General features: G+C 35.8%; 1 protein-coding gene across 1 annotated transcript; it reads right to left on the reverse strand.

Annotated features, from left to right (window-relative positions):
• Window positions 1-1,217: 1,217 nt before the first annotated feature.
• On the reverse strand, window positions 1,218-13,636 carry LOC144436264 (mitochondrial substrate carrier family protein S-like). Its single transcript, XM_078125009.1, has 9 exons — window positions 13,436-13,636; window positions 11,706-11,859; window positions 11,348-11,416; window positions 7,795-7,857; window positions 7,164-7,236; window positions 6,235-6,282; window positions 5,500-5,639; window positions 4,776-4,841; window positions 1,218-4,648 (listed from the first exon to the last, which is right to left on the reverse strand). The coding sequence occupies exons 1-9, from the start codon at window positions 13,491-13,493 to the stop codon at window positions 4,474-4,476; spliced, it is 846 nt and encodes a 281-aa protein (XP_077981135.1). The 5' UTR covers window positions 13,494-13,636; the 3' UTR covers window positions 1,218-4,473.
• Window positions 13,637-13,849: the final 213 nt, after the last annotated feature.

Below are 13,849 nucleotides of genomic sequence, written 5' to 3' on the forward strand. Positions count from 1 at the left end.
CATGTGTATGTGTATATGCAATGTTTGTGTCTAAAATACTGGTCAATCTGATTAAAATCTGATGTCACAGTGGTGAAAGTGGCTAGATGTCTTTTTTTACCTCTGTTTGTTACCATCGTTTTGTGTCGTTTACTTTGTTCTGGTTGATCGCTGCCTTTGTTACTGGTATACATATGTATATACAATGCCTGTCTCTCTGTCTCTGTTATGTACATATGCATGTGCAATGTCTGTGTCTGAGATACTGGTATATATGTGTGTAGGTGAATTTCAGAATGGAAGGGTGTAAGTTACCTTGCCTGTGACTTACTCTCATAATTAAGAACTATGACAGTAATATGGGATAAGTTAGCCACTGGTGACTTGGGAACAAAGTTTAATACCGGGATAAGTTAGCCACTGGTGACTTAGGAACAAAGTTTGATACCAGGATAAGTTAGCCACTGACTTGGGAAGAAAGATTGAAACCGGGATAAGTTAGCCACTGGTGACTTGGGAAGAAAGATTGATACCAGGATAAGTTAGCCACTGGTGACTTGGGAACAAAGTTTGATACCGGGATAAGTTAGCCACTGTGACTTGGGAACAAAGTTTGATACCGGAATAAGTAAGCCACTGGTGACTTGGGAAGAAAGATTGATACCAGGATAAGTTAGCCACTGTGACTTGGGAACAAAGTTTATAACCGGAATAAGTTAGCCACTGGAGACTTGGGAACAAAGATTGATACCAGGATAAGTTAGCCACTGGTGACGTGGGAACAAAGTTTGATGAGGAATTCCTATCAGGATAGGTTAATCACTGTGCACTGTGACGTATAGCTCTTGGAAACAGGATGTGATCCTTTCAACATTTTAGACCAACTATATGTGTATCGGTGATAAACTCATTTGCCATGAACTATTTTCTAACTCCATATGCAAAAATAAATAGTCATCAAATAACATGGTAATTAGCTATGCATTTTTTCACTTTATTTCAAAGAAGCACAACCTGTTCTCTGTCAGGTATGCACATAAAAACAAAATAAACCATATTAACTCTCTAGAGGGCAGTAGTTGAGTAGCCTGAAAAATCAGCAGTTACAGCACAGACAAATAACTCTTTACTTGTCTGTGGTTATAGGTAGGCTTCTCATCCCTTTCCGCAAAGGGGAAAGGATGATAAGGATGCCCCCCCCCCCCCAACATTTTAGTCTCTACATTGGATAGCCCACATCATTTCTATTAAATCTGTTACCATGACAACAGTATCATAAATTGTTAAAAGTAATATTCCCATCAATAAATGCAATTTCAAACAGTTTTCTGATATTAAAACAGGATCCAAGCGTTTATTTCATCCACAATGTTTGGCAAGTCAATGACGCAGTGTTAAAATTACAACCCTTATGTTTGGGTTTCAAAGAATAAAATGATTAATGCTGGTTAATATCCTCTCAGGAATGTTGTATATTTCAACAATATAAAAGTTAGACAGTGAAAACTACATTTGACAACAAAAAGATTAGTATAGAAAGCTCCATGGTCAGACAAACGAGCCGTATCAATATAGTTAACAGTCTATACACTATAATACCGTAGTGATATATTAAGTTGAACTTGACTCACAATCAATGGGGAATGGCACTCAAATGAGGAAATGAAGCAATTTTCATAAAATATGGGCTCTGGAGAGTCATTTCATGATTTTACATCATCTACAATTGCAATTTCAGAGAAACATCAATTTGATCTTGTGCCTTTATATGACAGCTGTTTTACACTGATGTGTATAGCATTTTTGTACTCATGAATATTCAGTGTGCAACCATTGAATACATTATTTCTGTTGACTCCCATGATGCAATAGCCAAATGTCAAAGATACTCTATACAGGCACAAGATCAATTTGATGTTTCTCTGAAATTGCTAGTAATTGTAGGTGATGTAAAATCATGAAATGACTCTCCAGAACAAACAGTTTATGAAATTGTCTCTATTTGAGGGAGTGGTGTTCCCCTTTAATGCTAGTCGAAGTGATGAAATCATCAACTGTAATTTCTAAAATTCTGCACTGTAACCCCTTTGTAATTAAGTCTTACAGTTACTGGCCTACATGTAGACTCCAAGGACTTATGTATGCTACCGTTCTATTTGCTTTTTTAACTCACATTTTGATTTTTTGAATTTCACTTCCTCATCTACAATGATAGCTGTGTCACGCTGGTCTCGATGGCCATTCCTGTATAGTCCGTTATTGCTCAAATACATAATAAAACATTCTTGAATCGTGCGATCAGCTCACACGCTGAATACACAATTAAGCATTGTCATGGAAATGTGACCTAACTCTAAATTACATACATCATATTCAATTCATGTGCTGCTAATATTTTGTGGTGTGGCATGGCTTGTGGACCAGTGAAACACTGCAAACCCCATAGACGAGGAAGGACAGTGAAATCCAAAATCAAAATGTCAGTTGGTACAGCAAGTAGAGTGGTAGTGCTAGTCCTTCAAATCTACAGGAAGTCTTATTATGTATGAAACATATCCTCTGGAAATATAAGTTTGGGAGATATAAACAAGTGTTTGTTATAACAAAGCGTCCACTCTAACAGAGTTCATTACAAAGAGGTTACAATCTAACAATCACTCAATCAGTAAGGTTACACCTTGTACATACTAATATAATATCAACGAGTCGTCTGTTTTGAATATATTTGAAAAAAAATAGTGTCTTTATCTGGGTTCTCAACATTACAACAATAGCTTAGTATTCTACATTATATGTATCACTACACTCCATAATTATATAAATATCTACTCTGTATAAGGTATGCCATGACAGGGCGCCCTCATGCATCAATCACCCCTTTCAGTGGTAGCTGATAGGTGTTGCTATCATACAAATGTGTCTAGTCTGTATAAGGTATGCCATGACAGGGCGCCCTCATGCATCGGTCAACCCCTTTGAGTGGTAATTGATAAGCGTTCCATGACATGTCATATCTTAAAGACTAATAAATGTCATGTCATTTTGTTATCATGATTTCTAGAATGAAATATGTTAATGTTGTCATATTTTGATAACTAATGAAAACAATTCTGCTATGACAGCCTTGCTGTCTTTGTACCAACACCACTAAACCAATGACAAAATATAAACTTTTAATACATTTCACAACCAGTAAACATGGTGGGTAGTTAATTAGTCTCCCTCTATCAAAACCGTGGTGTTCTGCCAACTATAAACCCTATCCCCTCATATCCAATGTAGCGGCACAATTAATGTCCTATATCAAAGCACAGCAGTCATCTGCTTCATATACACGCATGCCTCTGGCTTCCTAGTTTAAAAAATCTAGCCAATAACTGAGGGTGTTTAAAAAAAACTTTGTATCTGAGCAGATATGTACATGATAGGCAGAATACTTTCCCCCAAAGGAACTCGGGTGCCATGCGAACAAGTTAAATCTAACAAGGTGATTGGAATTTGGAAGGGATAAGAACTTACATAGTGACTGTGATATAGCAAATCTTGTTTGTCACGGCAATAAACTAGAAACACTTCAAGACATATGAGATGACCTCTGAACTTTAAAGAGTAAGATTGTACCAAATTACAAAAGATGGAGGGACGACAGGATTTAAAAGAACGCGGTTTTGGTTCAGAAGTCAATAATTTCATGACAATTATTTGATGTGGCAGTTTGGAAGATTACTGATATGTTAGATTTAATTATTCATGTATTAAAGAGTTTAAATTATCACGAGAAAGAATAATTTAAAATAGATTATTTCATAAAAACAAAAGAGGAAAAAATACATTTCAAAAACTTGACAAATCCTTGGATTTGAAGAAATTGAGAGAGACTAATGCCATTTGTAATTCCTTCCGTGTAAGTTTTCACTTTATTTAAGTATGAAAGAGGTACGATATGGGGATACGGTAAATGTAAGGAACTTTTTCACATACAGTGGTAACAGTAACACTGTTGATGTGAAGTTCGTTTACATATAGCCATGTGGTAACACTGTTGATGTGGGGTTCTTTTACATACAGCCATGTGGTAGTGCTGTTGATGTGGAGTTCTTTTACATACAGCCATGTGGTAATACTGTCAATGTTGAGCTCTTGTACATCAAACCAAGTGTTCAAAGTACTGTTGAGTTCTTCCACAAGGTAACACCATCCTGTGTTCTGTTTTTTCATACAGCTGTGGTACTAAACTCCAACCTCACATTTACAGCAAATACCAAAAACACAGCTGTTACGATTCCTTCCCATTCAACAGTGTAATAACTCCAATGCAACAATGCCATGACAAAAGTCAAGGTAAAAGTCTGACAACATTTGACCTGTAGTCTTGGGCATAGTCAGCAGCCATATATTTCCTACTTTCATACAAAAAAAAAACACCACTCCAAACTCTATAGCACAATGGAGGTTGATATTAAACCATATCATAGAAGATAGAAAAATACTCCATCAGTCCCTGAGACCCATTTTTGATACTTGGCGCTGTGCCCACGACATAACAATCATACTTGTACCATTGGCTAGAAAACTACGGATTGATCCTGGAAGAATGCCACGATACAGACCAAAGAATCCACCACGCTCTCGGACAACAAGACGCATTCTTTGTAACACAGGCATATCCCTGTATAAGAGAACATAGTTACATTGTAATCAATTACACAGAATTATACCCACAAACACAAAAATAAGTAAAAATGGACAAAAAGAGGTAAAAAAATTCATTTCTACTGGGGTTGCAGTATACTTACTTTCCATAATTGCCTTGAACCTGTGATTTCATATATTCCAATGGCCAGACTATCCACCAGGCTAGAGTACCAATGTTAAGGAAAACATTTCCATATAACCTTTGACCTTTTTCTCAGAAGAATATGCATACTGTAAATAAAATGGATGGTTATGCAAGATGGTATGAAAGGATGGTGAAAACTATTTGATATTCAATATTGACAAAATTTAACCAACTTGGCAATCTTTTGTCTTGACACAAAATTATACTATGTGTATTGTGCACACACCCCTAGTCAAAATAAGTAAATCTGACATTTTGAGAGAGATCCCTTCCACCCTTCCGGTAAAGATGATATGAACTAAGACAGAAAGACTGAAATAGAAATAACCTGTTATCTATTTATCTGAGCAAAAGTATAGGTTGCCTACATAAACAATAAACAATTTTGAAAGGTTTGTCCAACCTCTATTATAAATTTAATATAAAGACAGAAGTTTTGTTGTGGGTTAAAATGATAATGGTTTCCATGTAGTCACATGGTAAATGATTGGAGAACACCAAATTTGGTGAGTCACATATTAATTATTCTGTGCCAGTGATACACCAAGTTGGCTTTTATTGAAGCCAAAACAAGGATGAACTATGACTATGGTACATCCATTCTGATATTGTGACCTTTGAACTCTCACTAGGGCTTATCCATTGGTCTGGTGACTGGTATTTAGCCAATAAAAGGATATGTTGCAGCGGTGCCTGATGCAATAAATGGGCCAATCAGAGGCCTTTGAAAGAGTTCATTGAAGTGTCTTCTTCCAGAGTCTATAAGTATGAAGTAAGTGGTCATTAAGCCCATTGTCCTACACCAGGTTACACCAAAACCCTGTAAAGGTACAAAAGTAATAACCATAATTACACATTTAATTAAGAAAATTCTAGTATTATGACTAATTTAACTCTAAAATTTATTTAGTTTATTTAGCTCAAACATAGATTTCACAAAAATCATGAAATTGGGTGGGGTTGGGGTGGGTGGGATGGAATCACTTTCACGAGTAAATTCTGTACGACCATAGGTAATAAAGGTAGATTTATTGTGAATCAATACCTTTAGTCACAAAAATTGACATGGCTATGTGTATACTGTAGTTAAAACACATTTATCCGCCAAAATAAAGTGGTGCAAAAAATGTGAAAAAAAGTTGTCTGCTAAAACTTTTGTGTACCAAAATAAATATATTCATGGTATTTGGCAGAATAGACAAAGAATGCAAGTTCTGTTCTGATCAACAACAAGCATCACATTTGACGAGGCTGGCATGCCTAGTGAAATCACCATACAATTAGTACATGTTGAAAGTAGCTGTAAAATATTGAACAATGGAGAAAGTTGGTGATTGTTTGGTCAGCTACCGTGCAGCTTTCCCAAACATGCCTGACCTTACTACTATTGATCTTATGGATATGGAAATAGTCACCTTGTAAAGTCCTTTAAACTGCCAGGTCTGTCCAGTTTGTCTTCGGATCTGAGAACAGTAAGAAGGAAATTTGTTATTCTTTAATCTCAGAATACAGAAATACAATTGAACACTGTCTTATAATTGATATACAGATTTATCCTGTTTTTCCCAACTTTAATATTTTGTGCACACACCCCCACCACACACACACACACACACACACACACACACACACACACACACACACACACACACACACACACACACACACACACACACACACACACACACACACACACACACACACACACACACACACACACACACACACACACACACACACCACTACCGGGGGCGCCATAGAAAAAAAGAGGATCAACAGTTTCAATGTCAAACTAATATTTGAGGTGGACATAAAAACTAGCATTGCCTTCTTCATGTTGTTTAAACAGAAAGTGACTACAGTTTTTTATCATGATGATATCATGTGTATAATTTTCAACATGACAATATACACTAAAACTTGATTTTGACATTCAACTTTCTAAGTCAAGGTCAATTTCACCCCACTTTTAAAATCTGATATAAGTAAAAACTGTTGAATACACCTGCTATGCTATTACTAATTATTGAGATATGGTATACAGAATCTTTTAGATGACAATGAAGCCAATTTTGATAAAGACGTACTAAAAGTTGTGTGCCTCCTATAATATTTCACCTTTCTACCAAGTTTGAAAAAGTTGTCTGATAACTTTGATTTGAAAAGTCACAACTATACACTCCCAAATTTACATTTCATAAAATACCAACTTCAGCAATCTGTGCTATAGTTTTCAACTTTTAAAGTCATTCAAAACAAATACACACAGACAGGCACTTTACTGAGAGTTGAAGACAGAAACACTACTGAACTCAGTTCAGTTGTGCTACAAATGAATTCTTACCTTGGCCAACTCTAGAGGGCATTCTATTATTGCTCTTGAAGTAGATGCTATCATTCCTGCTATAACAACTCTCCTGCATGTATTAAAGGAAAAGTCCAGTCAGGCATACTTGTACTGACTACTGCTGTCACCATGAATATTATTTCGGGTGATAAAAATAGCACCTTGGTAACTTATTCAACATTGCAATGTTGGAATTAAGTGCTACTGGCCATTTTGATGATTTCCTGCAAGGGTTTATGGGAAAACCTCAGTAGTGATGTCATCATGATTACCCCAATCTCTTTGTCTGCTGTATTTGTCAAGACAAAGAGATTAAGGTATTTGCGATGACATTTTCGTACAGATTTGGGCACAAATATTGTTTCAGTTATAGAAGACAAAATAAGTTCGGAGGCAAAATGCATATATGTAACCACCAGATATAATTGGGAGCATACATTTCTACCCAAAACTAAGTTTTCACACAACAGCACAGTTCTAACAAATTACCCAATCATGTGTACACAGTTTTTTACCATTCACATGCAACACTTCAGACAATTTGATAGAAGAAGTGGACAAATCAAGGTTTCCAAAAAGCAAAGTGAAAGAATCAAAATTTATATAAATGTAAAAATCACTGACTTACATTTGTACTCCTCCTGTTAATGGAAACTCCCATTTACCAAATGATGAATCTAAATATGTATAACTGTTAAAAAAGATGAAGAAAAAAATAGTTTGATTTGTACAATCCCATCTCATTTCATATGTAAATACTATTAACCAATCAAGTGATAGTTTAAAAAGGCCTCTAGGTCTACAGTTGTAAAAGGAAATGTGATTGATATTTGAAGTAAATCAGTTACCCTTGTCAGTACCAGTACTATGAATGTACACACTCAGTAGAACTCCATGTGCAAACTTAGTATATTGTAATTTGTACCAACTACAGTATATTACACAAGCAAAGTTGAACATATTCAAACAAAAAATATGAGATTTATATCCTGGTTGTTGTAGTGTGTGGGTTTATGTTATTTGTTCAAAATTTGAGTAACAAGTCTTTGTAGAAGACACCCCCCCCCCCCCCCCCCCCTACTCAAATACTTTTCTTTGACGTAACTGATCGGGAATAAAAACATTCAAAGTTGTCATTACTCTTTCCAATTTTTCATGAATTATGCTTATGTTGGTATACTAATTATATTATTCCCCAATAAATGCTCTTGACCTACATAAAGGTTTCATCACTTCTTGTCTCTGGCTCAAAGTGACAAGGCCCCTTACATCACCTGTATTTTCTATGGCTTAGCAAAAACAATTAGTCAACAACATCTGAAAGTACATTTAGAGTTTCATCTTCTTCCTGAATGTTAAATTTGTTACACAATTTTCAAGACTGAAGATCTACCAGATAATTAGATGCACAGAGTGTATCAGAAAATGCATTTTTTTTCAGTTTTGTTAAGACCACCTGACTTAGTAATAGTTTCCTGTCAGTCCGATTCTAAACTATGAAAATGTTATGAGAATTAAAGTCAAATATGTAAAAATTGAAATTAAATTCTGAATTTAAATTTTTAATTTTCTAGAAGTCATGGAGTATGTAGAGACATCAGTAGATCAATTTCTTTATAACAGTTACATAGCTAGAAAATAAAGTGTATTTATTACCGAGAGTATAACTTTGGAGATATTCAATTGTACTTCTATCTACAGAAACTAACTCTAGTCCTGTATACCAATACATCATTGATCACCTTTATGGTAAGCAGCTTGTATAAGGTTATTGTAAATCAGTCAATGTGACAACTGCCAAAGATTTACTAGTCTAGAGGCAATGTTTTATTACCAAAGTTGATGACCCTAGGTTGAAACATGTTGTAGCCTCAGTGGCATCTATTGCTTACAAGTTACAGCTTAGGGCTAAACAAAATAATTGTCAGAAAAGTCACATAGCAAGTACATGGATTCAAGACCATTCTAGTATGTTTTCCCACACTAGCCTATAGACTATCCATGGCATTGAGCAGTGTGCCCTCTATGCCACTTTGATGCGCCACTGACGCACACAATTTCTAGTGACACACCAAAATTTGGTGTTCCCCTACATCTTACTACACGATGAGTCACAAGAAATGCTAGTTTTTCTCATTTTGACTCACAACAACAAAATTTGGCTATCATTAGAGGGCACACTAGCATTGAGCATCAAGATATCTTTATCCCCTGATTTAGAGCTATGGATACTGCCTCTAGAATATTCACACATGAATAGACAGTCAAATAGACAGACAGAGATGGATGAAAAGAACCCATTGTTATTGCCTCAAACAAATAATAGACACCATAGAATCAGGACTGTAAGATTTATCTAGGGATAAACTACAGGTAGTTTATTAGCCTGTAAGATACAGACATTGGTGCCACTCTGTCAGCCAGCACTCACTCACTCACTCACTCACTCACTCACTCACTCACTCACTCACTCACTCACTCACTCACTCACTCACTCACTCACTCACTCACTCACTCACTCACTCACTCACTCACTCACTCACTCACTCACTCACTCACTCACTCACTCACTCACTCACTCACTCACTCACTCACTCACTCACTCACTCACTCACTCACTCACTCACTCACTCACTCACTCACTCACTCACTCACTCACTCACTCACTCACTCACTCACTCACTCACTCACTCACTCAGCATGATAGGACTGAACAACACCATGTACTATCTTACAGTCTAGTAGTATGTGGACCATAAAACTACTTTATCTTATGAATGTTAGCCAAAAGTCAAATTTACATAAATGGTTGGATTACTTTGTAAATACAATTTGTTTATTTAACACAGCATTTTGATCAGTTATCACTTAATCATATTTACTTGTGATATACAGTTCAAAGTGCATGTAATGATGTTAATACTCATATATACTGATTTCATACTATCCATGTTTCTATTACATTTTCATACTGATCTGCACTCCAACCAACAAACCAACCAACCAACCAAGCAACCAAGTAACCAACCAACCAACCAACCAACCAACCGACCAACCGACCAACCAACCAACCAGCCTAGTGCTATCCTTCATCGAATCTTACATTAAAGATCTCTCTTTCAGTTTGAGATGATTCAATACCAGGTTGTCATTCAGACTACCAACTGACCAACCGACCGACCAATCGCCAACCTAATGACCGTACACTTAACCAACCGACCGACCGACCAAGTTCACAGTGAGTACATGTATGAGTTAACACAGTGTGGTGTCGCAATGTAGTGAGATTAATAACTCATATAAAGTGAAGTCAATATATTAACAATATTTCTATTTCTCTATTATTTTAATATCTAATTTATCACTGTGATGTACAAGTCTTCACTAAAAAACATTCAGAAATATCACTGAAGGTTTAACATAGACAAGTCTTTTATATTATTCTTTAAATATATTTTGAAAACCTACAATTTACTAAATATTAACACAGCAATTACTTCATCTGTCAGACAACATATACTTTGGTTTTAGCTGGAAGCATACATGCATGCATATACATACATACATACATACATACATACATACATACACACACATACATACATACATACACACACACACACACACACACACACACACACACACACACACACACACACACACACACACACACACACACACACATATACAATTTACACGAAACATTTACTGACCAAGTTCTAAAGTAACTTACAGACTTTTTTTTGGGGGGGGGGGGAGTTAGGAAATGAGTGCTGAACCTAATTGCTGTTTTGTTGCATGAAACAACAAACAAATATCCACATTTTTTTTAGTACCGAACAATTCAACAAAGCTGGACATAACAGGAATGGTTTGATGCAAAAATTACATCTATTCAGTTCATTTCTATGGTAACAATGCCATGGCAGACCCTACATCTTTTCAGTTCGTTTCTATGGTAACAACGCCATGGCAGACATTACATCTATTCAGTTCATTTCTATGGTAACAATGCCATGGCAGACCCTACATCTATTCAGTTCATTTCTATGGTAACAATGCTATTACGACATCAGATTACTTCAGGCTATATCTTGTGTTTTCGAGATTCAAAGAAATGAATAGTCCAAGCTGTTACCATTCATTCTTTGATGACTGAATATGGGTATGAAGTCACCTACCCTGCTTCAAAGACAGCAAACTGTGTAGACCTGTAGATACCAGAACCCCATAATGGGGGAATGCAGCCTCTGTTGAAAGAACCAGGGTCAAAGGTCAATAAAAACAGCACACAAAAACACTGTACGGTACCTACAGGACAGTAGAATATAGCATATGTTACTTTGAAACAGTGACTTAGAAACAAAGGCAACGTTTCAATCTATATCTTGATCATGCAATGATTTAATTAATTATTCAGCATTAATATTGATATATGTAAATTATTATGCAAATTGGTCATCATCTTTGTAATCTCTGAACACTGATATTCTACATGTATAAGAATTCTTTAAAATAACAACATGACAACTATTATACCTGTATAAGCCAATGAGTCCTTGTGTACGTAATGTTTTCACAAACGTACGGAACATCCCACTGCTTTCAAAACCCTGTTGTGCTTGCATTTTGGTTTTGACAGTGTCAAATGGATGACCCACTGCGACATTGGTAGTGCCATATAGAATGCCGACTATTGGAGAAAAGAAAAGACAGACACACACGCTGATAAAATGATACAAATTTGTAATACATTGTTTTACTAAATATTGAGAATTAATATCAAATATCATATCAATTCAATTCTATAAATGGTGACAAATGATATGATAGTACTGAGAACTTTTTCTTTTCTTATTTGCATTATTAGTATATAAAACTTTGTTTTTTTAAAAGGGATGGTAACAAAATTTCAGCAGAAAAGACATTTGGGTTAGTGGTTGGTCGCTCAAGCACTTAAAAAAACAATAACAACAAATAACAATAATAAATAACACATGAATAATTCTGAAATGTGACCCAGATAACAGCAATCTAGACATCCTTTAACCAACAGTGTTACTTTTACTGGTAGTAATTATATGATGTACATACAGATGACTCACTACATGTGTTCACATGTCGTGTTGTTAACAAAAAAGATATCAATATGTCCAGAGTGCTGTACAGATTGATATTGTGAATTTTGGTTATGAGTTAAATCAATATCACATTCCACCATTTCATGCATTATTTGGTAACTTTGAGATATTACATTACATTACATGATTACATTACATTACATGATTACATTATATTACATTACATTACATTACATGATTACATTACATTACATTACATTGTTACATCATACTATATTACATTACATTACATTACATGATTACATTATATTACATTACATATTAGGAAGCCGTCATAATATAATATATTATATCATATTAGATTATATTTTATATTACATTATATTTACATTACACTACATTACATTATGTCATATTATATTTTCTAGTGTCTGGAAAGTTAAAAATGTATTGTAATTATATAATTTATAGTATGCACATATCTACCATTAATACTAGTATTATAGCCCCTCTCCAAAAAACACAAACAAACAAACAAACAAAATTTATCACTGCTTTTGACAGTCCCTTGTCAGTTTTCCAATGTTAATAATTATTGGCAAATACACACTGTCACCAGAGTAGTACAAGACCATATCAAAACTTCACCTTTGGATCGAATGTCCTTACTACCCAGTCTGTAATTTGATAGATAGACAATCTACGGCAAGTAACGGTGACCCCAAAACTAGAGCATGTCGTTGAACTTACAGATACTTAAAATAGGTCGACAAAACACATGGCCTAAATATGTAACCCAAATTACAAATTGCTGGGGAATATGCATTTATTAAAATCGAAATGTTGAACGACTCGATGCAAATTACTAGAGTGTCTGTTTGGTCTATTTTGCATATCGATGTTAGCACGTTGTTTTGGTCGTAATGTCAATACACAAAATACAATGTGGACCGGATAGTGTACAATCAAAATGTCCGAAATGCGAAATGCAACACCGTCGACAACCCCGACACACAGAGCCACTGTTTGGTAATATCAGAGAGCTTTCCTGTCATTTATATAATAATGTAATTGTTGGTTTGCCAGGGGGGAAATGGCATGCTGTTTACAAGTGGCTCGTAACCGGAGACTCGACTACTACGTTTCTGTCTGTCACTGGTGACAAAAACAATTCGTTGCACTGCTTACCTCCAAGGCCTATGGCACCTTCTTTAACCCAGTGCGACCTATCTTCGTTATGTGTCATGTCGATGCCTTGTTTGCAACATAAATGTTATATTCGTATAGTACACACAGTGGTCATCTGAAGAGGAGTGGCTGCCACGCTTTCACTACGCCATCGCATATGGGACAGACAATCAAGCGGGTACACGCATGCTGTTGTGGAAAAGCTTGGGGGCCGGAGGTTAACGGTTACTCCACGTCTAAGTACATGCGCCCTCGTTGAGCTTGGTAACTTACCTTTTGTTTCTGTTAGTGCGCGTAGGGCGGAATGGGGGCGCTAGCTCAATCATCATGGGTAAGTTTGTGTAATTTGATGACTATTTCTAAAATTAGTTTCACGACGCTTTGTGTAACCTGTTGTATGCTGGCTGTTTGTAA

This window comes from Glandiceps talaboti, chromosome 6, assembly GCF_964340395.1.
Source record: "Glandiceps talaboti chromosome 6, keGlaTala1.1, whole genome shotgun sequence".
Lineage (NCBI taxonomy): Eukaryota > Metazoa > Hemichordata > Enteropneusta > Spengelidae > Glandiceps > Glandiceps talaboti.